Here is a 26,594-nt window from a genome sequence, read left to right on the forward strand (position 1 = left end):
ACATGGTCAAGCTGCCAGAAAGAAGACTTTACTGTGCCAATGCCACAAATGACAACACCTTGACACGCCTCACAGCTTCTGGCACACTGGTAATTTGGAGTGACGAGAACAAAATAGAGCTTTATGGTCACAACCATAAGCGCTATGTTTGGAGAGGTGTCAACAAGGCCTATAGTGAAAAGAATACCATCCCCACTGTGAAGCATGGTGGTGGCTCACTGATGTGTGAGCTCTAAATGCACAGGGAATCTTGTGAAAATTGATAGCAAGATGAATGCAGCATGTTATCAGAAAATACTGGCAGTCAATTTGCATTCTTCTGCATGAAAGCTGCGCATGGGATGCTCTTGGACTTTCCAGCATGACAATGACCCTAAACACAAGGCCAAGTTGAGCCTCCAGTGGTTACAGCAGAAAAAGGTGAAGGTTCTGGAGTGGCCATCACAGTCTCCTGACCTTAATATCATCGAGCCACATTGGGGAGATCTCAAACATGTGGTTCATGCAAGAAGACTAAAGACACTGCATGACCTGGAGGCATTTTGCCAAGACGAATGGGCAGCTATACCACCTGCAAGAATTTGGGGCCTCATAGACAACTATTACAAAAGACTGCATGCTGTCATTGATGCTAAAGGGGGCAATACACAGTATTAAGAACTAAGGGTATGCAGACTAATTTTTTTCTTTGTTGCAATGTTTTGTTTTATGATTGTGCCATTCTGTTATAACCTACAGTTGAATATGAATCCCATAAGAAATAAATGTGTTTTGCCTGCACTCTCATGTTTTCTTTAAAAATGGTACATATATTACCAATTCTCCAAGGGTATGCAAAATTTTGAGCAAAACTGTGTGTATGTATATATATATATATATATATATATATATATTACAAAAAAAAATTCTATTTTATTTTCGGTAAAATAAAATGCTGCATAATAGAGCCTCACAGTATTAATGAAAACATTAATGAAAAGAAATCTGATTACCTGTGGCACGAGGCTGCTATGGCTGAATCACAACATGCTGATAAAACACTTGCATTTGTGATTTTGCTTACAAATAAAAATAATAATAATAATACAATTTAATATTATATAATTGTTATTATGAGTATTATTGCTACTTTTTAAATATTACATTTTTATACAGTAGTTATATTTTTCTGTCTTCAATTTCACGCATCCAGTTTAACAGAGCTTTCATATAAGCAGGACTATTTTGACAGACCTTTGAGTTCTTCCTGTTTATGATGGGGTAGTTATATCAAGCTTCCCATTAATGCTGCGATACTCACGTCGCGACACTCGAGCTGAAATCTCTGAGCTGTACTGGAGGAGTTCATTTAAGTGTTAACAGCTGTTTATACTCTTAATGAAAATTAATAGCCAGTAGTGTGTGTTGCGTTTGTGTGAGCATGTGTGTGTCCATGTGTGTGTCTGTGAGTGTGAAGCAGATGACAGATCAGAGCAGCACCTCTTGTTCATTCTGTAGCATGCAGTGCATGTGACTGTATAATATTTAATTAAATTACATCCTTCTGCTGTTTAATGATCGCACTTGGCCATATCCAGAGGTTTTTTATTTTATTTTCAAATTGTCATTGATTTCATCTCAAAACTGCCACATCTCATATAATTTTGCTAATTACAGCATACTGTAATATGGTACCGGAATTAGCAACAAGATGATACCGTACCTTTAAAATTTTTTGGTATTGCGATACTTCATTTTAGTACCGGTAAACCATGCAACACTCTCAGTGTGTACCGCTAGAGGGCACATTTCTATCTGCTGGGGTTTATGATTATACAGTTGAAGTCAGAAGTTTGCATACACTTGGGTTGAAGTACTTAAATCTCATTTTTTAACCACTCCACAGATTTCATATTAGCAATCTATAGTTTTGGCAAGTCTTTTAGGACATCTACTTTGTGCATGACAATTAATTTTTCCAACAACTGTTTACAGACAGATGGTTTAACTTTTAATTGACTATATCACAATTCCAGTGGGTCAGAAGTTTATATACACTAAGTTAACTGTGCCTTTAAGCAGCTTGGAAAATTCCAGAAAATGATGTCCAGCCTTTAAGCAATTAGCATCTGATAGGCTAATTGGAGTCAGTTGGAGGTGTACCTGTGGATGTATTTTAAGGCCTACCTTCAAACTCAGTGCCTCTTTGCTTGACATCATGGGAAAATCAAAAGAAATCAGCCCAAAAAAAAATCGTGTACCTTCACAAGTCTGGTTCATCCTTGGGAGCAATTTCCAAATGCCAGAAGGTACCACGTTCATCTATACAAACAATAATATGCAAGTATAAACACCATGGGACCACACAGCCATCATACCGCACAGGAAGGAGGCGCATTCTGTCTCCTAGAGATGAACGCAGTTTGGTGCGAAAAATGCAAATCAATCCCAGAACAACAGCAATGGATCTTGTGAAGATGCTGGAGGAAACAGGTAGACAAGTATCTATATCCACAGTAAAACAAGCCCTATATCGACATAACCTGAAAGGCTGCTCTGCAAGGAAGAAGCCACTGCTCCTAAGCCACCATAAAAAAGCCAGACTACAGTTTGCAAGTGCACATGGGGACAAAGATCTTACTATTTGGAGAAATGTCCTCTGGTCTAATGAAACAAAACTTTAACTGTTTGGCCATAATGACCATTGTTATGTTTGGAAGAAAAAGGGTGAGGCTTGCAAACTGAAGAACACTATCCCAACTGTGAACCATGGGGGTGGCAGCATCATGTTGGGGGGGTGCTTTGCTGCAGGTGGGACTGGTGCACTTCACAAAATAGATGGCATCATGAGGAAGGAAAATGATGTGGATATTTTGAAGCAACATCTCAAGACATCAGCCAAGAAGTTAAAACTCGGTCGCAAATGGGTTTTCCAGATGGACAATGACCCCAAGCATACCTCCAAAGTTGTGGCAAAATGACTTAATGACAACAAAGTCAAGGTATTGGAGAGGCCATCACAAAGCCCTGACCTCAATCCGACAGAACATTTGTGGGCAGAACTGAAAAAGCGTGTGCGAGCAAGGAGGCCTACAAACTTGACTCAGTTACACCAGTTCTGTCTGGAGGAATGAGCCAAAATTCCAACAACTTATTGTGAGAAGCTTGTGGAAGGTTACCCAAAATGTTTGACCCAAGTTAAACAATTTAAAGGCAATTCTACCAAATACTAACAAAGTGTATGTAACTTCTGACCCACTGAGACTGTGATGAAAGAAATACAATCTGAAAGAAATCATTCGCTCTACTATTATTCTGACATTTCACATTATTAAAATACAGTGATCCAAATTGACCTAAGACAGGGAATACGATTAAATGTCAGGAATTGTGAAAAACTAAGTTTAGATGTATTTGGCTAATGTGTATATAAACTTCTGACTTCAACTGTACATACAAATTGTTACACAATAAAGTACTTTCTACATAAACTTGATAATGTATAGATATTGATTTCTAGATAACTTTCTAGATAGACTTGGTTTAGATAAAAATGAATACATACATTGGCTAAGAAGTATTTTGCAGATTTCTCATTTTATTGTATTATTTCTGAACATCTGGGTTTATTCGATTTTAATTTATTTTACATTTACACTATGATGACAACTTCCTGTGTGGTGCACTTTTTTGTGCATTTATTTTGTGCACACCTTTGTTTCCTATAATGAGTAGAACTTTAATTTCTCTAACCTGGTTGCCTTGCTCTCTGCGCTCTCTAGCGCTCAGACAAAAAATGGATAAGACTGTGCTCTTTGCGTGTAGCGCTGCACTTTGTACGATTACGAAAATACAGCCCTGGGTGATTTATTAATTTAGTTTTGTGAATGAGTATACCAGTACATTCCGTTAGTTCATGAACAAGACATATCATCTTATTCAGACTCAAATTACTGACTTGACTGGTTCAGTGAAGGGGTGTATTCGTTCTGTCAGTTGAACCAATGATATGCTGCTCACAGCCTACACTCGAATGCTATTGGCTCATGCTATAATCAGTCTTTAAAGCCACGAAAAGTCACCAAAGCACTTCAAACTAGTACTCATTGGCTTTGAATGGAAGAGACGTCAGTGAATGAGAAATACAAATCAGTGTATGGAGGCGAAAGAGAACAATTCGTTCACTTAATAGATTTGTTCAAAAAGTCGGGTTCATCCATGAACGAAACACTAGTTATGAAGCACCGAAACAAACTCAAAAACATGATGACAAAAAAGATGGTCGCCATAGGATCTAGGCTATTAAATAATCAGCAGTGTTGGGGAATGTACCTTTGCATTATTTCTGCAAGTGCCTTCTCATGCAGACTGACGCGTCTCTCCATCACATACACTCACAGCGCGCTACAGGATATAAGCCTTGTAAACATGATTACAAGAAAAACTAATGTGCTAGGTTTAAATAGAGTCCATCTTTTTTATGTTAAATTGACGGACAGTATTTTGAATTATCAGTCAATGTTTTATAGAATTATGTGTATTTTAATTATTTAATAATTTCTACATTTTAACAGTTCCATCTGTGTGAAACAAAGGGGCCACAAACAATTGATCTAAGGAGAACCATTGTAACTGCTGCATCTGGGGCCTTTTTGGGAGGTCTTAACACTATTGTTCTTTAGGTATAAAGTTCTGTCACACAGACAGAACGTATGCTAAACACGTTTTATTCTCATTTAATGTAAGAACTCTGACTCGTTAATGGATATTATTTAACAAAAGTGAATGTTTGTCACTGACTGTAAACCTCCCTGCCCTGGGTGCCAAACTGTTTGCGTGACGTAACACACCTGCTTCTCGACAAAATGGGAGTTGAAGATTTCCACACGAGTTTTCAATTTAGAAGTCCATCATAAAGTGTCATTCCGTTGCACTTTCCCCAACTGAAAGATGGAAATTCTGACTCTCTGAGTTGAACGGAACGCTTCATGAATCATCACAGCAACAACAATACGGAGCATTGTGGCTTTCCCCACAGGAGCGAACACTTGGGGAGACACACACACCAGGCGCGTGTGGCAGTGGATTCAACATGCTGCAAGTGTTTCAAACAGCTAGACAGAGCGCAGCTAAATGGAATAGAATGCAGCGTCTTCAAAACTGAACTTCAACTTAACACGCATATTAAAAACGCGATGGTTATGGCGTCTCCTGTTAATCCAACCGCGATTTGAATATAGACGGTTCAGACAGTCACTAAAAAAACTGGTGCATGCTTACTAAGATTACTACGGTAACCTGAAGGAAGAACAGACAGACGCACATTGTGCCCATTCTTTCAATGAGTTGGGCAGCGAACGTTCACATAATGACAAAATATCAGGGCTCCAGACTAAAAAAATGACTAAGGAGCCATTCGCTCCTAATCTGAAACATTAAGGAGCCAAATGGCTATTTTTAGTCACCAAATCACAGAATTGCTTGATTTAGATTGCTGTTCAGAAACAAGATAGAAAGCAGAAGACAGTTGATAACCCATTAATCTGAGGTTTAATAAACAGTATACAGTATATAGTTGAGAAGATAAGTTTGCATTCCATTTTGTCTCATAAATCTTCACACCCCTTTCATAATTTATACAAATATAAGAGAGAAAAGATTTTTTTTTACTTAATACTGCTCTTCAAAATCTACATTACAGATAATTACATAAAGTATAGTATACATATAGTAGTTTGTTGTCCTTTTTTTTTTGTGGATTTTCTCCCCTTTTCCCCCCAATTTGGAATGCCCAATTCCCAATGCGCTCTAAGTCCTCGTCGTAGCATAGTGACTCACCTCAATCCGGGTGGCGGAGGACGAATCTCAGTTGCCTCCGCATCTGAGACCGCCAATCCGTGCATATTATCACGTGGCTTGTTGAGCGCGTTACCACGGAGACATAGCATGTGTGGAGGCTTTATGCCATTCTCCAAAAGAGACTTACTGGGAATACTGAAACCAAGGTAGGTGAGTCTCAAGAAAACATTGAGGCAGGATGGGAATCTGTGACAAACTTCCTGTTTTAACTGACACCAGCAGAGGTTAACTGGGCTAAAATTACATATATTGCATGTATACAGAAGACTTTATGAGAATGCTTTAGATACACCTAGCTCGAACAAGTAGGTTAGAATGACAGGGAGGATCTTGACAAGGACACTGGCATGCCTCTTAAAACTATCTGTAAATGGACTAAAATATGAAATCTCTAGAGTCCTTAAAATCCACTATGATGACTGGGATAGCACTGGAACAGCATTCATTCAGATTATTGAATGGTCAGCAAAAATTGAAAGAGCACAAGATGTCAAACTCAGAACTCTACAATCCAAAACATTGAGGCACACGATCATGGAGACTGAGCATAAAGAAACATCAAAGATACTCAAAAGCAAAAACCCAATATGGAAGGTGCAGGTATTACAGCAAGGAAGGACAGTGGACTCGGGATTGCACACTAAGATTAAAAAATCAACACAATGATGAGAAGGACTTAGATAAGAGATTTCAGCAGCTGACAGCAGAACAAAAACTGATTCTAATAAAAGCTATTGAGCCACAGGGAAACTAATAAACCCCTCTCTGCAGCACCAGCTAAGGGCATTCCATACAAAAGCTGATGGACTCCAAGTGTGTGCAAGCAAGCCAAATGAAGCCACGATTCTAAAGGTGAAAGTGCACACAGAAGTCTCAACAAAGATAATGCTGCTACGCAAGCCTTAAAGGAGAGGGGTGCACACAAAAAAGCATTAAGAAAAATGGAACAAGACAGCCAATCAATATCAGAGACAGAAAACTGTGAAAAAATACACAATGAAACGTCTAAAGCGCTGATGGAAAATGGAGCAAAGCTGCATGGTGACAGTCAATGTAACAAGGACAACCAAAATGAAAGTGAACTAAGCCCTTCAACATATATCACAGGCTGGCCCATATTCTCACTCAGTCGGAACAACAGACTTTCACAAAGCAGATGTCCATCTAACGTCTGACAACCTTATCCAAAATTGTGGAGCACTCAGCCTGGCAGTACAGGGTGCAGAGAAGCACGTTTGGAATACATGTGAGCCACTTCCTGAGGGGGGTAATGGTATAGTGTCCGGTCAGTGTATTCTCCTTCAAAACCATTACAATCCATATGGGAAGGTCCACCTCAGGTTCTTTTGGTAGCTGATGCAGCAGTTAAGGTGCAGGAAATAGATGAGTGGATAGGCATGAATGACTGTGAGTTAACTAACCTTTCTGGAGATGAGGGATAAATGGCAATATTGTTCATCAGAGACCAGATAAGGCAGGACTTGAGTTTTTAGGCTCTAGCTTGTCACCTGAGGATGAAGAGGTAAACATACCACCACTATAGTGCCCTGCTAAAATTAGGGACAGTTTTAAAGACAGATTAAATTTAGGTTAAATATATTTTCTTTGACAAGATAATTTTCCCTTTCTCTTATGTGTCTTTGCAGGTGTTCCAGAGGATGTTGATGGACATCTGACATCATCACTGCTGACACCTGCTGAACATCCATGGAACATAACCGCAGCCACCAAATCCACATTTTCATATCTTAAAAACAACATTTCCTGAAGGACTCTACTTGCATTCTTACAGCAGAACGCTGTAGCATCTGGACCAATCAGACACACAATTATTAATTATTTAATGAATAATCCAACAGATGTCTCAAGACCGTAACAAGCAAAGGTCCAAGTAGGCCAAAGCAGACTCCAAGATGTCTGCTTTCCCACTGATCATTATCAGCTTTTACTCCCCCTTTGCTGACACTGGTCCAGCAACTAGTGGACCTCAGAGACATTCCAGGTGGGGGAAGGTAGCCACATGCAAAAGCAAAGGAATGCGGTGAAAGTAACTCACTCCATTCCCCCATAGGAAAGACACATAAAGCACATAAAACGGACTTTTCTTCATTAGTTTATAGACAAACTGTTCTATAAATTAACATGCATATCCCCAGGACATTGTGTGTATGATTATTACTGTCTCGTATAGTGTCTTTTGTACTGTATACCGTTTTATGCATGCTTTATGACAGAACCACTAGATAATGTACAATTATTGGTATCATCCTTCCTATCAAATTAATCCTTGTGTGACACCCTGCACATTGGAGTATAGCACCCCCTTATAGCATGCATTGTATGCTTGTTATATTAATCAGAGCATAAAGGGGTACAAACTGCCAGCTTACTCCAATCATGCAAATGAGCCAGCTTCCAAACAAAGGAACTTTTCCCACTGGAAAACTGCACCTTTCTCATTGGTCAAACCAAACTTGAGAAGAGTGACCACCCTCAGGAGTTAAAGGGCACTGTCGAAGTGACCTCCCCCCTTTTTTTCTCTTCTCCCTCTCTCTCCCTTCTACTGGTTGGTGTTCGTGTGGGACCGGAAACACCTGGTCCGACCGCGAGGTCGCGGGCCGGCAGGCCTCAAACACATCAAGCCATGTGTAATTTCCTTGACCATAACGGAGTCAAACTAACACCGCAAATTCATCATCATTTCTTTATTCAACACAGAAGAAATTGATAGCAACTTCAACACCATCGACTCAAGACTTTCTCCTGAGGGGGCCTGGGTAGCTCAGTGGTAAAATACACTGGCTACCACCCCTGGAGTTCACTAGTTCGCTAGTTCGAATCCCAGGGCGTGCTGAGTGACTCCAGCCAGGTCTCCTAAGCAACCAAATTGGCCCGGTTGCTAGGGAGGGTAGAGTCACATGGGGAAACCACCTTGTAGTCGCTATAATGTGGTTCGTTCTCAGTGGGGTGCGTGGTGAGTTGAGCGTGGTTGCCACGGTGGATGGCGTGAAGCCTCCACATGCGCTATGTCTCCGTAGCAACATGCTCAACAAGCCACGTGATAAGATGCTCGGGTTGACGGTCTCAGACGTGGAGGCAACTGAGATTCGTCCTCTGCCACCCGGACTGAGGCAAATCACTACGCGACCACGAGGACTTAAAAGCGCATTGGGAATTGGGCATTCCAAATTGGGAGAAAAAGGGGAAAAATCAAAAAGAAAAAAAAAAAAGACTTTCTCCTGAGACTGCATCCAGGTGCTCTCTCAACAGCCAAGGCATTACAAGTATCATACAATTAATTAGCTAAACAGAGGTTTAGTATAAGCTGTGACCCCATTTGTTAACAAAGGTACTTTGAAGTAAGAAACTGATGTTTCTTTCAGATGGTTAAATGACTCTTTTCATAGCTTCATTCCCATTCTGAGAGTTGAACATTTTTCAACCAGAAAAAAAAAAAAAAAAAAACACCAAGCGTGGAATAGACGCTCAGCGCCTCGTCACACTGCTGGCTTTTTGCAAACAATTGAAAAAATATGCTGGCCTCAGGAAAAAAACGCTTTGGTGGACACACAGACTTACACGTGGACCGGTCTCAAGCTACTCATAATAAACAGCACTGTGAGAAGCACGGGCTGGGTCACGGATTCTGCATTGATTATTTGCTCAATACCTCTATGAAAACCCATAATGCGTCGATGATTAAACTAGTTTAAAATCATATTAAACGACCCCAATACTCTAAACAGCACTGAAAAGGAATAAAGGGGAAATCTGTACCATGAACAGACAGAAATTGTAAGGCTTTCAATCCACACATCACAGATATTAAAAAAATATTTACCATGAACTTATGTCAATATATCAGGGTAGTGAGGGAATACAGTTTAATTTTGGTATGTTTTTTCTTATGAATTGAATTATTTGTTTTATGGTTACTGTCCATGTTATCATGGTTTTACCTTTGGTTACTTTGATATTATTGCAAATGCCACAGTTAAAACTATGGATACTTTCATTCTGTGTAAAATATTTTCTAATGCTCTCTTGATTGTATAAAAAGGCTTTGTTTGTCTACATATGACTGTATTTTAATCAGCAAGATCCCGATAAAAAGAAAAAACTGAAAACGTGAAAGAAATCTAATTGCCACGGTCACACCGTGTGCTAACCAGCCGCGACAGGGCATTCTATTCTATTTCTAGCCCAGTCAAAATCCTAAAATCCTTTTCATAACATTATATTAAAGCTGGGGTGACACTAGCCGGTTCAAAACAACTTAATTTTTAATACAAAATTGGCTTGTCATTAGTTGAATGCCATATTAAACTAGTTAAATATGTTAAATTAGACAAATATTATTGAAATAAAGTACTGAAATTAAAATAACTTTGCAAAATTATTGCTTTCTATCATCTTTCATGTTGACACGCTCCTTCCATCGTCACGAATCGGTAACTGCGGGATAACTACGAGAATGTTTTATTTTATAAGCCATTTAATTTGCTTTAATTAACTACCAACAAGGACTCATAGAATCACGTCACTAGAAGTTGTATAACTTGAATCTTCATGAACGGACAATAATAAAGAATGAAGAATGGACACCAACCTCTTTGTTCCTCGGTATCTTCATTTTTCATGACATTTGAACTGCATGATTCTGGATAACTCATGTCCTCACTCTCTTCTTTAATAAACATCATTTTACAATGTTTTATCCCGCAGATCTCAGTTGAAACACCTGGAGTTATTCCTGTTCGTGTTGAAACAAGTCTTCTTTTAGGATGATGAGAATACTGGTGACATTTATAAACACGAATCAGATGCTCGAATAATGTAGAAACAAACAAAACAACAATGCCAGAAGTTTCTGCAGGTTTATGAGTATCAGTAGAGAATATCGTTTACAGATTTGTACGTCTCTGCAAACGTATATGTGTTTAACATCATCTAATACGAAACTTTGAAGTATTTATTTGATTAAAAGTGAATGTTTATCAGAACCCTACAAATCTCTCAGAGCGCCGCCATGTTTCCGTGACGTCATATAACAGCATCTCAGAGGGGACATTCTGAACCGCTTGTCATGGAAAACGCATAAAGTGGCTTATGTACAACAACAGGGGCTCTCAAACTACAAAAAGTCAGACCCCAAAGAGCCTAAATTAGAGAATACATTATTTATTTATTTTTTACTTTTTTCTTTTTCTCCCCAATTTGGAATGCCCAATGCGCTCAAAGTCCTCGTGGTGGTGTAGTGACTCGCCTCAATCCGGGTGGCAGAGGATGAATCTTAGTTGCCTCCGCGTCTGACACCGTCAATCCGTGCAACTTATCGCGTGGTTTGTTGAGCGTGTTACTGCAGCATGTGTAGCTTCACGCTAATCTCCGCAGCATCCATGCACATCTCACCACGCGCCCCACCGAGAGCGAGAACCACATTATAGCGACCACGAGGAGGTTACCCCATGTGACTCTACCCTTCCTAGCAACTGGGCCAATTTGGTTGCTTAGGAGACCTGGCTGGAGTCACTCAGCACGCCCTGGATTCAAACTCACGACCCCAGGCCACATTTTTTTAACTATTACCTTTTCACCTGCTGAAGAAAAACTTTTAGAGCCCCTCATAGAAATTCTAAAGTGATCTTTAAACTGCAAAGGTGGCACAGAAGCTGCATCTGTAGTGGCATTTAGGTGTAGACTGTTTATTGCTGCTCAAAGGTGACAAATACATTTACACAGCTATTACATAAATAATGTTGTGATATTAATGTTTCAGATATAATATTATGAGTATAGAAATATAAATGATTTTATTATGATAAATGATTATCTATCATGACAACTAGGGCCATTTCTAACCATTTTGGTGCCCTTGGTGAGTTCACGATTGTCCGCCCGAGTTTTGGCGGGTGCGGTAAAGTATTACGCCGGGTTCACACATCCTCCGTGAGGGAGGCGTGAGTGGGGCGTGAGCATTGGATGTTCACAATGGCCAAGTCTCTTCTGCGAGAAACAACAGTGCCTCTGCGCAGAAAATAAAGTTATTTATGGGGTCCACTGGCAAAACAATTTCTTTAATAAGGTCATAAGAAGCTGAGGTTATTGCTGCTTCAAGGACAACAGCGGGCAGTCATGTGCACTACATCTTTATCCGCACACTTGGTTGTGATTGGTTAATGTTGTGTCTATACTATACACCTATATACACATAATGGCAAAAGGTCCGGCAGTTTATTAATTCTTTCCTTTATTAAGTTATTTTATTGAGTTTACTTGCATGCAAATATATGAATTGAAGTATACTATAGGTTCAGAATGAATCATTTAGATTTGCTTTTGTGTCTTTACTATAATCTCCTGATTATTTTAGTGTTGTACTGCAGCCAGAGCTGCTGAGCTCAGCGTGAGCCATACGGCAAAAATAGGCTCAACACGGAAACTATTCGCTCACTGCCACGTCTGGGACGCTTCTGGGATGCATCACCTCATGACTCACGCTTGTTGTAGGAACGGTGTAATCTGTTAATATGGGTGCCGAAACAAAAACGTGCCGCTCACGCCCCGCTCACAGATGTGTAAACCTGGCGTTACACCGTGTCCTAATCAGACACAACATCGCGACGCGATAAAAGGTATCTTTTCCATGTTAATAAGAGTTTTTGTTCTAACCAGCCAAGACACACGACGAGCAACAGCGACAGGGCTTTCTATTTTTGGAATGGTTTCTATTTCTACAACGTCACGCCAGGCAGCGCAGTCACCAAATGGGTGTAAATGTTTTTTTTGGTTTTTTTTTACGGTATATTATAGCTGGTATCTCACTAGCCGATTCAGAGCAACTTGATTTTGGCTGAGGATGTCACACACCTACTGAATGTTGTGCTTGAGGTCTCATTCTCTTCAGCCAGAGCTCTGTTACACACACTCAATGGATCAAAATAGAGGGGAGACATCCCGGCTCATGCTGACTTTATCTCCACTTACCTGTCACGTGGAGATTGGCAAAATAAAAACAGGAGTACCATGTGGACATAAACAATCGTAACAGACTGAATAAGGATGTGATTAATAAAGTTACTTTGCCCTGTGTATGTGTGTGAATGTGTATTTATCCCCTCGGGGCTTGCCGTCAGAGTTGCCAAGTCTGCTTACAATACGCGACTTTGGGCTTCTTCTTTTTTTAAGTTGCTTGAAAAAATCACGGGTTTCGCTGGTTGCAGTTTTTTGGGCTTGTTTTAAAAAATATGGTTGTTTGTTAGGAAAATCTGACAAGTGACTTTTTACATTTATGGTCGCTGTTTTCTCCAATGCACTGATTGACACTGTCTGCTCACAGCTTCACAATAATATCAGTGCTGTAGTGTAATTCACCCTTCCACAAATCCCCACGTGGACCTATCCAACCACCTCCTCCCCCTCATTGGAGAAAAATCACGTTGTATCCAAGCAGCATGCATAAACTGCCGCCGGTGTCCTCTCTTCTCTAGCTTTTCAAAGACTTTCTGCCTTGTCACCATACAAGAACTGCAATACTGTGATTTTCTACATATTTCATTTTATTCTGGAAAGGAGCCATTCATTCAGGTATGAGGGAACCATCTGAATACATTTAACCACTCATCAAACTTAAGTTATTTTTAAGGAAGGCAATGTTTTAACTGTGTGAAACATTAACACAATGTAGTTTGACATATATGTGGGGATATCTTGTTTACTTGCTACTATATGTCTAAAACAAACTTTTTACATACCATAGAAAGATACAATGCCAATAGTGTTGGAAATTAATGGGGAATGCCACCGAAATTGACAAAAATATCCACAAAATTCCAAATATGGGGACAAAAAATGCCCACTCAATGAGTTCCCATGTTTAATTAATAATATCTGATATAGTTACAACTACATTCATTGCGATCTTCTTTTGACTTTTCACAGAACATGATTTTTTCCCCACCGTCCGGTTCTTCGCACCATCGCGTGCAAAGAGGGGGTCTCCGCTTCTATCAATCCACATCAGTCCGCATTTAACTCCCATGTTAAATCCCGTAACCGTTCACCCCTCTTGTTCAAAATAAACTGTCCTAGCGGGTAACACTCTCGCTCACCGTTTCCCTGCCCTGTCTCACCCGCTAGAGGCCAAAAGTGTGCAAGGGATGGATGTTATATAAAGAAGGTATGAGAAATCACAAAACAAAATGTAACCGAATGCTACAGTTTACTTAATTATAATATCTAAAAAAAAAAAAAACACTGTATTGTGATTTCCGCAATGGTAGCGCAACCATTTTCAATTGTTCTAATAATAAGAACATTTTCTTGAGTACCAAATTAGCACTTTAGAATGCTTCTGTAAGGAACAGGTGACACAGTATATGTTTGCCATCACGGGTAAAGAGAAACTGGAATAAATACCACTTAAAACAATTATTTAAAACCACAATAATAATTTTCAATTAATGAAATTAAAATATTTTTTATCAATTTCATGCATCCTTTGTGAAAGGAAGCATCAAATTCTTTGAAGAACAAAAATGTCTTTGTGTTCTAAAAATGGAAGCGTATATACTATACATAATTTTCATAAAGTAACTTGTAATGTAATAGAGTAGTTTTTTGGCAAACTACTTATTTACACTTACTTGAGTCATAATATTTCTGAGTACTTGTACTCAAGTGAATTAGTCCTTCAGTAGCAGTACTTTTACTTAAGTAAAAAAATTTGTTCTATTTCCACCACTGCATAACAGGCTATAGAAATATTGAGCATGTTTTGGGCTTCTTTTTGAAGCTGCGGTTGCTTATTTGTCTTGCGAGAATTGGAAACACTGCTTGCCGTAGAAAGCATCATGGAGCTTATGTGAGAAAATTAGTTGCATTCAATAAACCAACTGCTCTAATTTCAAAATGTTATTGTCAATTATCCTCATTTTAGTTTATGAATATTGCGGTGTCGCATCGCGCCTGGTGTGGACAGACAGATTGCTTGTCGCTGGAATCTTATCGCGTCGTGTCTGGTTAGGACAAGGTGTTAAGGCCGTTACACATGGGACACGGAAAATGGTAAAAAGCAGTGCGACTGCCGCTTTCTCTCATAGTGGAAGAGTTTTGTGCAGTCAAGTCCATGATCACGGTGTGGTTTCAGGGGCGGTCGTTGTCATAGTTACAATCAACAACAACTCCATTGCGCCAAGTCACCTACACACACCAACAGCAGCAGCAGACTTGCAATGTCTGTGACAGAAAAATTCAGTTTACCTCACATCATGGAGAATTGCCCTTGCAACACTTTGTTGTATAATTTAGATGCAGTTGGACCAAACAGATTTTAAACTGGGCTCACTGTGTCTTTAACTGTTTTGATACTCACGGTTCCATTTGGTTAATGATTTTTTCGAAGATTGAACGTTTTTTTTTAATTATTATTATTAGCCTACTTTAAAGATAGTTACTTTCCTTTAAAATTAAGCTAGACTTACATTTCTTAAAAGTGCTAAATGAACCATCAGAGATGTACTGGGACTAAAAATCAGCCCATGCACAGGGCAATGGTGACACAAAAAATATTTGCTAATAATTCTGCTAAATAAAAAAAATAAAAAAAGGAATTATGTTAGATACACATGCTGCTTACACACTGTCACTGATTATATTCATTTAAAATATTTTTAATTAAAATAGTATTTTTCTATTATTTTCTAGTATTTTCTTAATTCATTTATTGAAACATGAAAAACATAAACAACAGACATTTCTAAATTCATATTGCATTTTAAAGTAAATGATAAAAGCAATTAAAATAACGAAGTGATCAAAAAATCTTATTTAACCACTTCCCCAAATCCAAACATTTACCATCTCCAACGGCTCCATTTCCCATCACGCAAGCATCTGTCAACGACAACAGGTGGAAAATTACTAATAGCCTACAGATTAAGAACTAAAGACAATTATAAATGTAAAGATAATAATAATCATAATCATAATAATAAAGCCTAATAAATTCCCTTGTGTTCCCAAAATAATGCTTCCAAATGTGTGTGTGGTGGTGGGGGCCTGGTCATGAATGGAGAGTGAGATCGGGAGATGAGATGTTGGTCATTGCAGTGAGAGTTGGAGATGAATTTAAGAGTGAGCCAGATGCCAGTGTGGGAAGAAAGAGAGAGCTACACACACCCAGAGACTGTGTTGTTTGAGTCTGCTGAAAAGCGAGTGTTTGAGTGATAAAAAATAAAAATACCTTTTGAGTTGGATTTCACAGTCTCCTGCTTCCTCCTTTGTAGAAGAGTTACAATCTTTGTTACAGTGTGTTCTTATCGAATTTGTGTTTGTATTGCATTTTGGAAAAACAGTTAATGCTGCCTAAAGAAAAGAAAATAGAATTACATTTTAGGTTCAAGGTGAATGTGTCTTGTATTCTTTTATGATTTAATCACTTTCGTCTTTGTTTCTTTAATACAAAGATATAGATTTAATGAAAGTGCATGCTTATCCAGTTAAATAATGAATTATTTGAAATCAAATCAGACATGACATCTAACATTAGGATTATACAGTATTCCCCCATGGCATAATTAGATTAGATTAATATGGCACTGTCATTAAACCTCTGTAATTTTCTCTGGCACAGTCAAGATAGATCTCTCTCACGCTTCAAACTTTCCATCCCTCCCGCTCCTGGTTTCAGTCTAACTCATACAACACCTGTGGCTATGCAATCGTATTTTAGAGCTCCTTGTTTGCAACCAGTGCTGGCCCTGGGATGGCCGAGGCTTCAGGCGCTGGCGCTGGCTCTGGGACAGCCGAGGCTTCAGGCACTGGCGTTGGCTCTGGGACGGCCGAGGCTTCAGGCGCTGGCGCTGGCTCTGGGACGGCCGAGGCTTCAGGCGCTGGCGCTGGCTTTGGCTCTGGGATGGCCGAGGCTTCAGGCGCTGGCGCTGGTTTTGGCTCTGGGATGGCTGAGGCTTCAGGCACTGGCGCTGGCTCTGGGATGGCCAAGGCTTCAGGCGCTGGCTCTGGGACGGCCGAGGCTTCAGGTGCTGGTGCTGGCGCTGGCTCTGGGATGGCCGAGGCTTCAGGCGCTGGCGCTGGCAATGGGAGGGCTGAGGCTTCAGGCGCTGACGCTGGCTCTGGGACGGCCTAGGCTTCAGGCGCTAGTGCTGGCTTTGGCTCTGGGATGGCCGAGGCTTCAGGCGCTGGCGCTGGTTTTGGCTCTGGGATGGCTGAGGCTTCAGGCACTGGCGCTGGCTCTGGGACGGCCGAGGCTTCAGGCGCTGGCTCTGGGACGGCCGAGGCTTCAGGCGCTGGCGCTGGCTCTGGGATGGCCGAGGCTTCAGGCACTGGCGCTGGCTCTGAGATGGCCGAGGCTTCAGGCGCTGGCGCTGGCTCTGGGATGGCCAAGGCTTCAGGCGCTGGCTCTGGGACGGCCGAGGCTTCAGGCACTGGCGCTGGCTCTGAGATGGCCGAGGCTTCAGGCGCAGGCGCTAGCTCTGGGACGGCCGAGGCTTCAGGCGCTGACTCGTGGGCGCTGGCTCGTGGTCCATGGCAGGCATGGGCGTGGGCGCTGGCTCGTGGTCCATGGCAGCCATAGCGGCAGACTCTGGTGAGGCAGTGGAGACCACTATAGGAGTGTGGAGTTCCTCACCAGCCACTCCCAGCCACTTTAGTCCAATTGACTGAAATATGTGAGACACACATACAGTACATAACACACAAACCATTGCTGCACTCGCATTCTGGCTGCTAGCATAACTATTACACCATGTATAGAGATAAGGGTTTGTTTTGAGTGTTTTGTTGTTTAATGTTCATTTCATGCTGTTAATTTATCACCTCATTTTGTTTTAATGGATTAATATGATTTGAAATTAATGTATATTTTCAACAAAAAAACAAACAATTAAAGTCACAAGGTAAAACATCAAATAATGTGTTGTTTTTGTGCGTTCAATATAGTACAGGGTGAACAGAATTTACAAATCACTCCTTTTTGTTTTTATTAGCAATTTCCATAATGTCCCAACTTTTTCCGGAATTGGAGTTGTAAAAACAGCGCGTTTCTTATTAAAACAATGCTCCCGAGTCAAAATACAATGTGATATGAATCATAGATCCCGAAATAATCTTCAAAATTAGCAAAGCTACATCAGAAATCTTTTTTGTCATGCTGGGGGACAGTGTCTGGTTACGAAGCAGACCAATCACGGCAGTTGCGGTCTGTGTTGGCATGACACATTTTTACATTTTTGGAGAGGTGCAGGTGAACCAAATGCAGAAGAGCAGCACACCTATGCACACAAAAACAGTTTAGAGTGTCAGCGTTGAAATAAAATAAAATAACTTTTGTACCAAAAGTGTTTTTCTGTCACGTAAAAGTTATCACCTATGCAGCTCGGCAGAAATCATGTTGATAACTGGAAAAGTTTAAGCAGAGATTCAACATATATCTGGCTGCGAATGGTGCGGAAGAGGAAGATGAAAAGCTACAACGCGTTCATCTTTTTGCATGTAACTGGTGAAGATGCATTGGACATTTATAATAGCTTTCAACTTGATGAATTTTGAAAATGACTGTGCTTATGGCAAAAATTGAGGAATACTTAGTGCCAAGCAAGAATGTCACTTTTGAGAGATGCATGTTTTTCTCTGCTGACCAAAAACAAGGAGTTTTGACCAATACCTTGCTGAACGGAACACACTGAATAAGACTTATGAATTTGGATATATAAGAGATTCACAAGTGAGAGACAGAATAGTCTGTGGGATTTCACAAAGATCTCAGGGAAAGACTGTCACTTGAACCAGCTCTGACACTGGAGAAATCTGTCAATATGTGTAGAGCTGCTGAAATAACGTCTGCACAAGCCAAGGAACGTCTCTGTTGGGACTGCAAAGTTGGTTCCCTGAAAGAAGGGAACAAGACGCTGTGTCAGTGGCTGACGCTATGGGAACTCTGAAACTCTTTAAAATCATGCCAGTCTTATTGCCGCTTGACACTCTGCCCTTGATGTGCACGCCATTGCAGGCTTATAAACCAGAGATCAGTGCCATTTCATCAGGATTTTTTGACTGAAAGGAAGAGAGCGCATCTCCCGGACCCTTAACAGTGAGAAAATAGTAGTGTGGCAAGCGTACACAGTGTCACGTTCCTTCCTTTCAGGGAAACAAGTTTACAGTTGTAACCGAGACATTCTCATTCAAGTTTGTCAATTTGACTCTGTGTCAGTAGTGTCACTATGCGATTTGTATACCATAACAGCATGCTACTGCACTTTGCACTGCAAGGAAAACTCATAGAGGTGTTGGGCCTCATGTATTCAGATACAAAGGCAGGCCTAACACAGTCGTAAAAACCTAACTCAAGCCCCCACATTCCAAGTTGTAAATTATACTGATAAAAATCGCGCCAAAATCAAACAAAGGGAGTCCAAAACAGAGTACAAATCCCATGAAGCCTTGCTCACTAAAGGATCGAACTCTCAACTCCTATTGGATGAGGCACACAACAGAACGTCCCTCAAACATGACATCATCAGGAGTTGAAATACCTCTGAAATGCTTCTGGGATTTGTTTCCAGCAACTTTGTTCACCGGGTATAGACGCAGCTCATCGCTGCTCTCAGGTGCAACCTCGTGGCACAAGGAAGTAACGTCCGACTTGAAACTGTGGCCATACAATCTCCATCTCGCTGGACGAGTTGAGATTACTCTGTGTTCAACCGAACACTCTAATAGATCCGAAGGAGACCGCCGAGCAATCTGCATCTTCATCCTTTTGCCTACAGAAGTGAAGAGATTAAAGATTTCTCTTCCATCTTCAATCAAGTCGACATTTCTGAGTTCTCCGCCAGCCCGCCGAGAATCAACAGCCGTACCGCCCGCCAACAGAGCGAGGAAACGGCCTCCCGTCATCACCCGAGCCTCAAGGAACCGGGTCAGAGTTAAAGGACGGAGGAAAACACATTCTACCTGTGTCCTCATGCGATTCAAGTAAGAGGTTTACATCTGGGCAGAGATAGAATATTAAAGTGTGTTATTCTTGTGTTTCAAGGTTTTTGCTTGTACAGTTTACGGACCGCCATGTCCGCTCATTATTAATACTCAGGGTATTAATTATCACAAATTTGTTTTGCTGTATTGTGGTCCAACAAAATTGGACTGTTGTGCAATTTCGTCATCGCGGGTGAGACAGGTAAACTGAGTTCATCCATTAAAGAGTCAAATAACACGGGACTGTTTACGAGCCGTCCACCGCATCTCTGAGCGATGAACTAACAGCTGCTTTCTCTCCCACGATCGCGAAATTGGCTTTAGGGCCATCACTTCTCTCTCTCTCATACTAACCACACACACACACACACACACGCACGCGACACCTCACAAACATTCTGGCACACATTTTTGGCTCGTGGATAGCTTAATGCTAAAGCCCAGCTTCGTCCCTAAGCTATCGTACAAGCGGATACATGCGGTAACTGGTAGACGCCATTGACTGGTTCCCCCATTCGCGGTCATATTCCTTGGCCGGAAGTCTCACGTGACATACTCTCCACGAGAGTCACGTCTGCCATTTTGTGCGCATCCCTCCTTACACACACATACACACACTGTCACACACACACCTTATGTGTTATAGGATTATTTTTATTTCCATATCTAATCATATCACTGTATGTAGTTGTAAGTCGGAAGTTTATTGACTGCATTGTATTAATTATTAATTGATATTACTGCATAAATAAAATTTGTTTATATTACAAAGAGAAGTGTTTTGGTTTGTTTTGCATACGCCTGTGTCATGCTGACGGGATGTCAGTGCTCGGATTCAAACCTTCATTCACTGTTTTCTTTTCCAAAAATCGATATTCTTCGGATGTCGATTTTCCTAAGAAAACAATCTAATATTGAGACTGTTTTACTATCTGGTTATTAGTCCCTGATTCCAGGGTGATGCCCCATCAATGTTAATCCTTATTAATATTCTATTGATTTTTGATAATTGATAATTATCTTTGATGATTGTTGATTTTGAATGATCAATAAGCTAGTGTTAATTCTAATTAATGTTTCATCGATGTTAACAATTAACGATTATCTTTGATTTAAAGGATTAAAAAAGCTAACATTGATTCTCATCAATGTTCTATTGATTTTAATAATTAATAATTATCTTTGATAATTATTAATTATTGCTAATAACCAAACTTGCTCCTAAACGTAGCACACTACATTTACTGGAGCCCCATATGAGGTTTTAATGAGTTAGATTCAATTAATTAATTTAAATATTAATTAATAACTAAAGAAATAATTATTCATTATTTCTGATAGTAACACTGATCTAAACAACCAGTAAAGCCCTACAGAGGAATTAACCCGCATGGAGAAGCTGAATGTCATAAAGAAAGTTGACAAACCAACAGACTGGGTGAGATCACTTGTCATTGTGCTAAAAAAAATTTGCTTTGCAAATATATCATGGCCCAAGATATCTCAATAGGGCCATAAAATGTGAACATTTCAGGCTGTTCACCAGAGAAAAGATGTCACAGCAAAGTCATTCAGTAAGCTTTATGCGTCGTCTGGCTTCTGGCAAATGAAGCATGATGAGGCAAGTTCAAAACTGTGTACCTTCAACATGCCAGAATGCAAATATAGTTTTTCTGTCTCCCATATGGCATTCTGTTGGCACCAGAAGTCCACCACAAAACAATCCACATGATCTTTGAACATTTACCAGGTGAAGAGAGAATGATGGATAACATAAATGTGTTGTGTTCCACACACTAGGAATATAATGTATGAATGAGGCAATTTCTGAAGCTAATGAGACAGTCCAATATAAAATTAAACAGAGAGATATGTGAGTTTGCAGTCAAGAGTCGACTTTCATCTGAGACATTCTCTCTGAGGAAGGCATTACACCAGACCAAAGAAAACTATCGGCTATAGTTAACATGGAGCGACTCAAAATAAAGAGGAAGTGAGAAGATTCCTTGATATGGTCACCTACCTGGCAAGATTAATTCTCCAGCTGTCAACACAATCTGCTCCACTAAAATGTCTCACTGAGAAAACAAAATGAGTTGGTGTGGTCTCACAAGCAGGGGGCATGCTTTGAAAATCTGAAACGCATCATTACAGAAGAGCCAGTGCTCAGATTTATTGATTAGCACAAGAGCACTAGGATCTCAGCCTCACAGTATGGCCTAGGTGCTGTGCTGTTGCAGCAACATAGCGAGAGTTGACAGTCAGTAGCCTACACGTCATAAGCCTTGACAAGTGCCGAATCCAACTATGCACAAATCGAGAAGAAACTTTTGGCTAGCCTGTCAAAGGTTCTATCAGTATGTTTATGGACAGACCTTTTAAGTTGAAAAAGACCATATGACACAAGTGTCCATAATGTCCAAGGCCTTAAATGACTGTCCTGTGATATTCCAATGCATACTCATCAGATTCAAAATATATGATGTCAAAATAATCTACACACCTGGAAAATTCATGTTCGTGGCAGATACACTCTCTCGGGCTGTCATCAATCATGAAAGTCCAAATGATGAGAAAAGTGCAGACATATAAGAGTATGTTGACATGATTGTAACCTTACTTCCTGTGTCTCGAAAGAGAACAGAGCAAATAAAAATGGAGTGACTATTTGCACTAGGTGTGCAATAGCATAGAGTATAAAGACAGTATACAGTAGATGTGCTTTTTCATGTGGATGACCCGGGTTTCAGTTACTCTTTTTGTCTCACTTTTCCCCATCCTGTTTCCTGTCTCCAGTTTTAAAGTAAGACCTTTAATTAAGTACTAACCTTTAATACTACTTATAGTAATAAATAAAAATTTATATAAAGGCTTATTGCCTCACAGTTCGTTTTTTTGTTTGTTTTTTGTCACAGTGAAGGTCAGGGAATTTAGAGACAGGTTTGATCTGTGTAAAATCAACCATGGTTTTATTATAGTAATATTGTAGTAACCACGTTTTTTGGCTGAAGCTATAGTTTTAATGTAATTAACCATGGTTTTACTACAGTAATATGGTGTTAATATAGTAATTATGTTTAATTATGTGGTAACTATTGTGGTGGAATGATCCGCCACTCTGGCTCGTCATCGTCGCCCCGCCTCTTAGGGACGCCCTTCAGCCAGGCTCACGACGGGAGTTGGGTGGGAGAGCGAGAAGAGGTGCATAATTAATAAGCCTCATTTGGTCAGCGGTGAATGAAGCACACCTGATGGGGATAATGCTTCATCACCACTGTCTTTAAAATGCAGTGCGCACCTCTTCTCGCGGAGCCGGCTTCAAATCTCCATGTGTACACCAGAGCTGGGAGGGATCGGATGAGTGGACGCGCTGCTGGACCCGTTCTTCGGATCCCCGAATGCTGTAATGAGTCGCCGGGGGTGAACTGCTCACGTTGCCGCCTACGGGCTAGATGCCGGGCCGCCTTCCTCTCACGCTTGCTGTGGGCCCGAGAATACAGGCCGCCAGTGACGCCGCCGTCCCACGCACCGTGGACTTTGGAGGGGAGCGTGAGCGGCCGGTTGACCCAGCCCGTGCCTGGGCTTCCCTATGAACACTACCCCGCCCCTTTCACGGAACCCCATTCACCGCGAGGATGCCAGATTCCCCCTTTATTATGAACACTATTCCCCCTTGGACACTTTATTATCCCTTTTGGACATTTTTACGTTTATTATTGTTTCCAACAAATGCCTCTCCGAGTGATGTGATTTGTTAGTGATGTGTTTTCTGTAGTGATGTGTCTTTGTTCTGGTGAGGATTCTGGCAGAGCTGTTTTGAAGTAGCTGAAGTTTGTGTAGGTCTTTCCCTGGCAGGCCACTTAGGAAAGCATTACAGTATTTGAGACCCAAAAACACAAATTAATGGACAAGTTTCTCAGCGTCAGAAAAGCTGAGTGATGGCCTCAGCCGAGAGATGTTTTTCGATGAAAGTAAGAAGTCTTGCACACCATTTTTATGTGATCACTAAAACACCAGTTATTATCACATTTAAGGCCCAGATTGGTGAGCACAGAGAGAGGCATAATCTGACCACAAATTTCAGAGCATAAAGGGCTGGCTTCAGAAATTTGCTGAAGGATGCCAATGTGCATGGCCTCTGATTTTGAGCTGTTTAGATGCAGAAAATTGTTGGACATCCAAGATTTTATCTCCACAAAGCAGCTTTATCTCTGAGGAAGCATGCATTGTACATTTTAAATACAGCTGAGTATCATCAGCATAGCTGTGAAAATTGATGCCTTTTTTGCGCAAAATTTCACCCAGAGGGAACATGTAGATCAAAAATAGAATGGGACCCAGAACTGACCCCTGAGGAACACCGCAGGAGACTACAAAGGTCCTAGATCTGGCCTCCCCAAGGGTAACAAAAAACAAGATGATCTTAGAGATGTGATGAGAACCACTTTAAAGCAGTTCCTTGCAGTCCAATTTCCTCTTGTAATCTGCACAGGAGACAATTGTAACTGATAGTGTCAAAAGCTGCGGTGAGATCTAACAGAACCGGGACCCAGAGTCAGCCATCCATGGTCTTACCTGTGCTTATGGCATTGCACTGTAAACGTAAGGGCAAGTAAATTAAGAGCTTTAAAGTATGGACCTTTGAGATGTATGGAAAAATTATGGACAAAGTTTCCCTTCTGTGTAATATACTGTATGTTCTGAATGAATGATGTTTAATAAAGTAACTGGCCTTGTTTGACTTAAAATATTCCTAAAGATTAATTAAATTGTTAAAAGCCCAATGAATGGAGAAAAAAAATCTGTTATGGAATATCTACTCATGGGTTCAGTCAGAAAATTATAACTAGTCTCCTAGAAATAAGGTGTTAATAAAAATGTTTTTTGATTTCATATAGCACCTTAAAGTAAAAAATATAAACGTCAAATTCAAAATGCTACAGATGCTTAGATAATGGAAGATAAGTACTGAAATACTTAAAATACCTTAGAATATCATTTATATAACAGTTTAAATCAGAATACTTTGTTATTACCATCACTTTACCATGGTACTGTTTTTTAAGACATTGTGAGAAATCACTGCTAGTGAGGTCATATATACGGTCGGTCGGTCGGTAGGTACTTTATTGATCCCCTGTGGGGAAATTAGTGGACAAAAGCAGCCAAACAGTAAAGTACCACATATAACAATACAATAAATACTGTAAGTAATGTATATGACAACTGAAGTTAATTACACAATATACAGTATGTGTGTGTGGGGTGGGGATGAGGCTTCAGGTGAGTATGAGTGGGTTTGGGTAGAGGTGACAATACTCCAGCTTAGGCCCCACTACCCCAGCATACCACAGCATAGAACAACGAGCTAGCAACAGCAGACTGATAGAATATGTGAAGCATCTTATTACACACACTGAAGGACCTGAGTCTTCTTAAGAAGTAGAGACAGTTTGGCCCTTCTTATAGATTCCCTCTGTGTGTTTAGTCCAATCAAGTCTGTCATCAATGTGAACCCCCAGGAACTTATATGTGTCCACTACCTCCATGTTACACCTATGTGTACAGACAGGGGAGGGTTGGCCTGTTTTCTCTTGAGGTCGATGACCAGTTCTTTTGTTTTTGTGACATTGAGTTGCAGGTGGTTTGCTCCACACCACTCCACGAAGCTGTTGGCTAGTGTCCTATAACAGCAGAGTCATCCGATATCTTCTGCAGGTGGCATAACTTTGTGCTGTACCTAAAGTTTGAAGTGTAGAGGGTGAAGAGAAATGGAGATAGGACAGTTCCTTGAGGAGAACCTGTGTTGCTAACCACTTGTTGGGACACAGTTCCTCAGTCTCACAAACTGAGATATACCTGTAAAATAATCCGTGACCCAGGAAATCGTGGGGGTATCAACCTGCATTACTTCCAGTTTCCTTTCTAGTAATGCTGGTTGAATGGTGTTGAAGGCACTGAAGCAGTCGAAGAACATGACCCTCACAGAGCTGCCGGCCCTATCCAGGTGTGAATAGACCCTCTGGAGCATATAGTTAATCACATCATCCACCCCCACCTGGGGGCAGTAAGCAAACTCCAGGGGGTCCAGCGATAAGCTGACCAGGGGTCTCAGATGTGACAAGACCAGCCTCTCCATGGTCTTCATAACGTGAGATGTCAGTGCTACTGGTCTGCAGTCATTAAGAACGGTGGGTCACCCCTTCTTTGGTACTGGGACCAGACATGATGTTTTCCAGAGCACTGGCACTTTCTCCAAGCTGAGACTCAGATTAAACAGATGCTGAAGCACTCCACTCAGTTGATCAGCACGTGCCCTTAAGACTCTGGGTCAGATGCCATCGGGTCCTGCAGCCTTATGCTGGTGAAGCCTCCTTAGCTCCCTCTTAATCTGATCCTCTGTGATAGTCAGTCCCACCTTGGGGGAGTTGGAAATCGTGAATGTGTGTGGGGATGGAAGCTGTGGGGGTTGTTGGTGAGAATGACTGCTGAGCACTGTGTCCGCAGGCTCGGTGGAGTTGCTGTTGAGCAATGGGTGGTGTAGCATGGGGTCCCAGGTCAAACCTATTAAAATACTGACAAGAATACTTGACCCCCCTACAAAATTAGGAAACACTATTTGACTAGATGAATCCTACAAACTATAATGTACATAGTTTCTGATTAATTAAGAGACAATGCAGTTATTTCTATGCATTCATAGTTTAGTGTACACTGTATATATGCAATCATATCTTATTAATAGATTATATGATTATGATCAT

General features: G+C 40.7%; 2 protein-coding genes across 4 annotated transcripts in view; one reads left to right on the forward strand and one right to left on the reverse strand.

Annotated features, from left to right (window-relative positions):
- The window catches only part of LOC127440778 (gastrula zinc finger protein XlCGF57.1-like), a 593,771-nt gene that overhangs the window by 303,551 nt on the left and 263,626 nt on the right, over positions 1 to 26,594 (forward strand). The gene's annotated exons all lie outside the window — the stretch shown is intronic.
- LOC127440749 (zinc finger protein 501-like) overlaps positions 1 to 26,594 on the reverse strand; it is a 143,935-nt gene that overhangs the window by 11,850 nt on the left and 105,491 nt on the right. The window contains exon 3 of one of the 3 annotated variants that reach the window (XM_051697581.1): positions 10,448 to 10,591. The exons of 1 other annotated variant lie outside the window; for it this stretch is intronic. In XM_051697581.1, coding sequence (XP_051553541.1) covers positions 10,448 to 10,541 — 94 coding nt within the window. In that variant the 5' untranslated portion in view covers positions 10,542 to 10,591. Of the gene's footprint in view, positions 1 to 7,259; positions 7,284 to 10,447; positions 10,592 to 26,594 lie in introns of those variants that run through there. One more of the 3 variants, XM_051697582.1, reaches the window with a different exon arrangement.

The sequence above is a fragment of the Myxocyprinus asiaticus genome, chromosome 5 (genome assembly GCF_019703515.2).
Source record: "Myxocyprinus asiaticus isolate MX2 ecotype Aquarium Trade chromosome 5, UBuf_Myxa_2, whole genome shotgun sequence".
Taxonomy (NCBI): Eukaryota; Metazoa; Chordata; class Actinopteri; order Cypriniformes; family Catostomidae; genus Myxocyprinus; species Myxocyprinus asiaticus.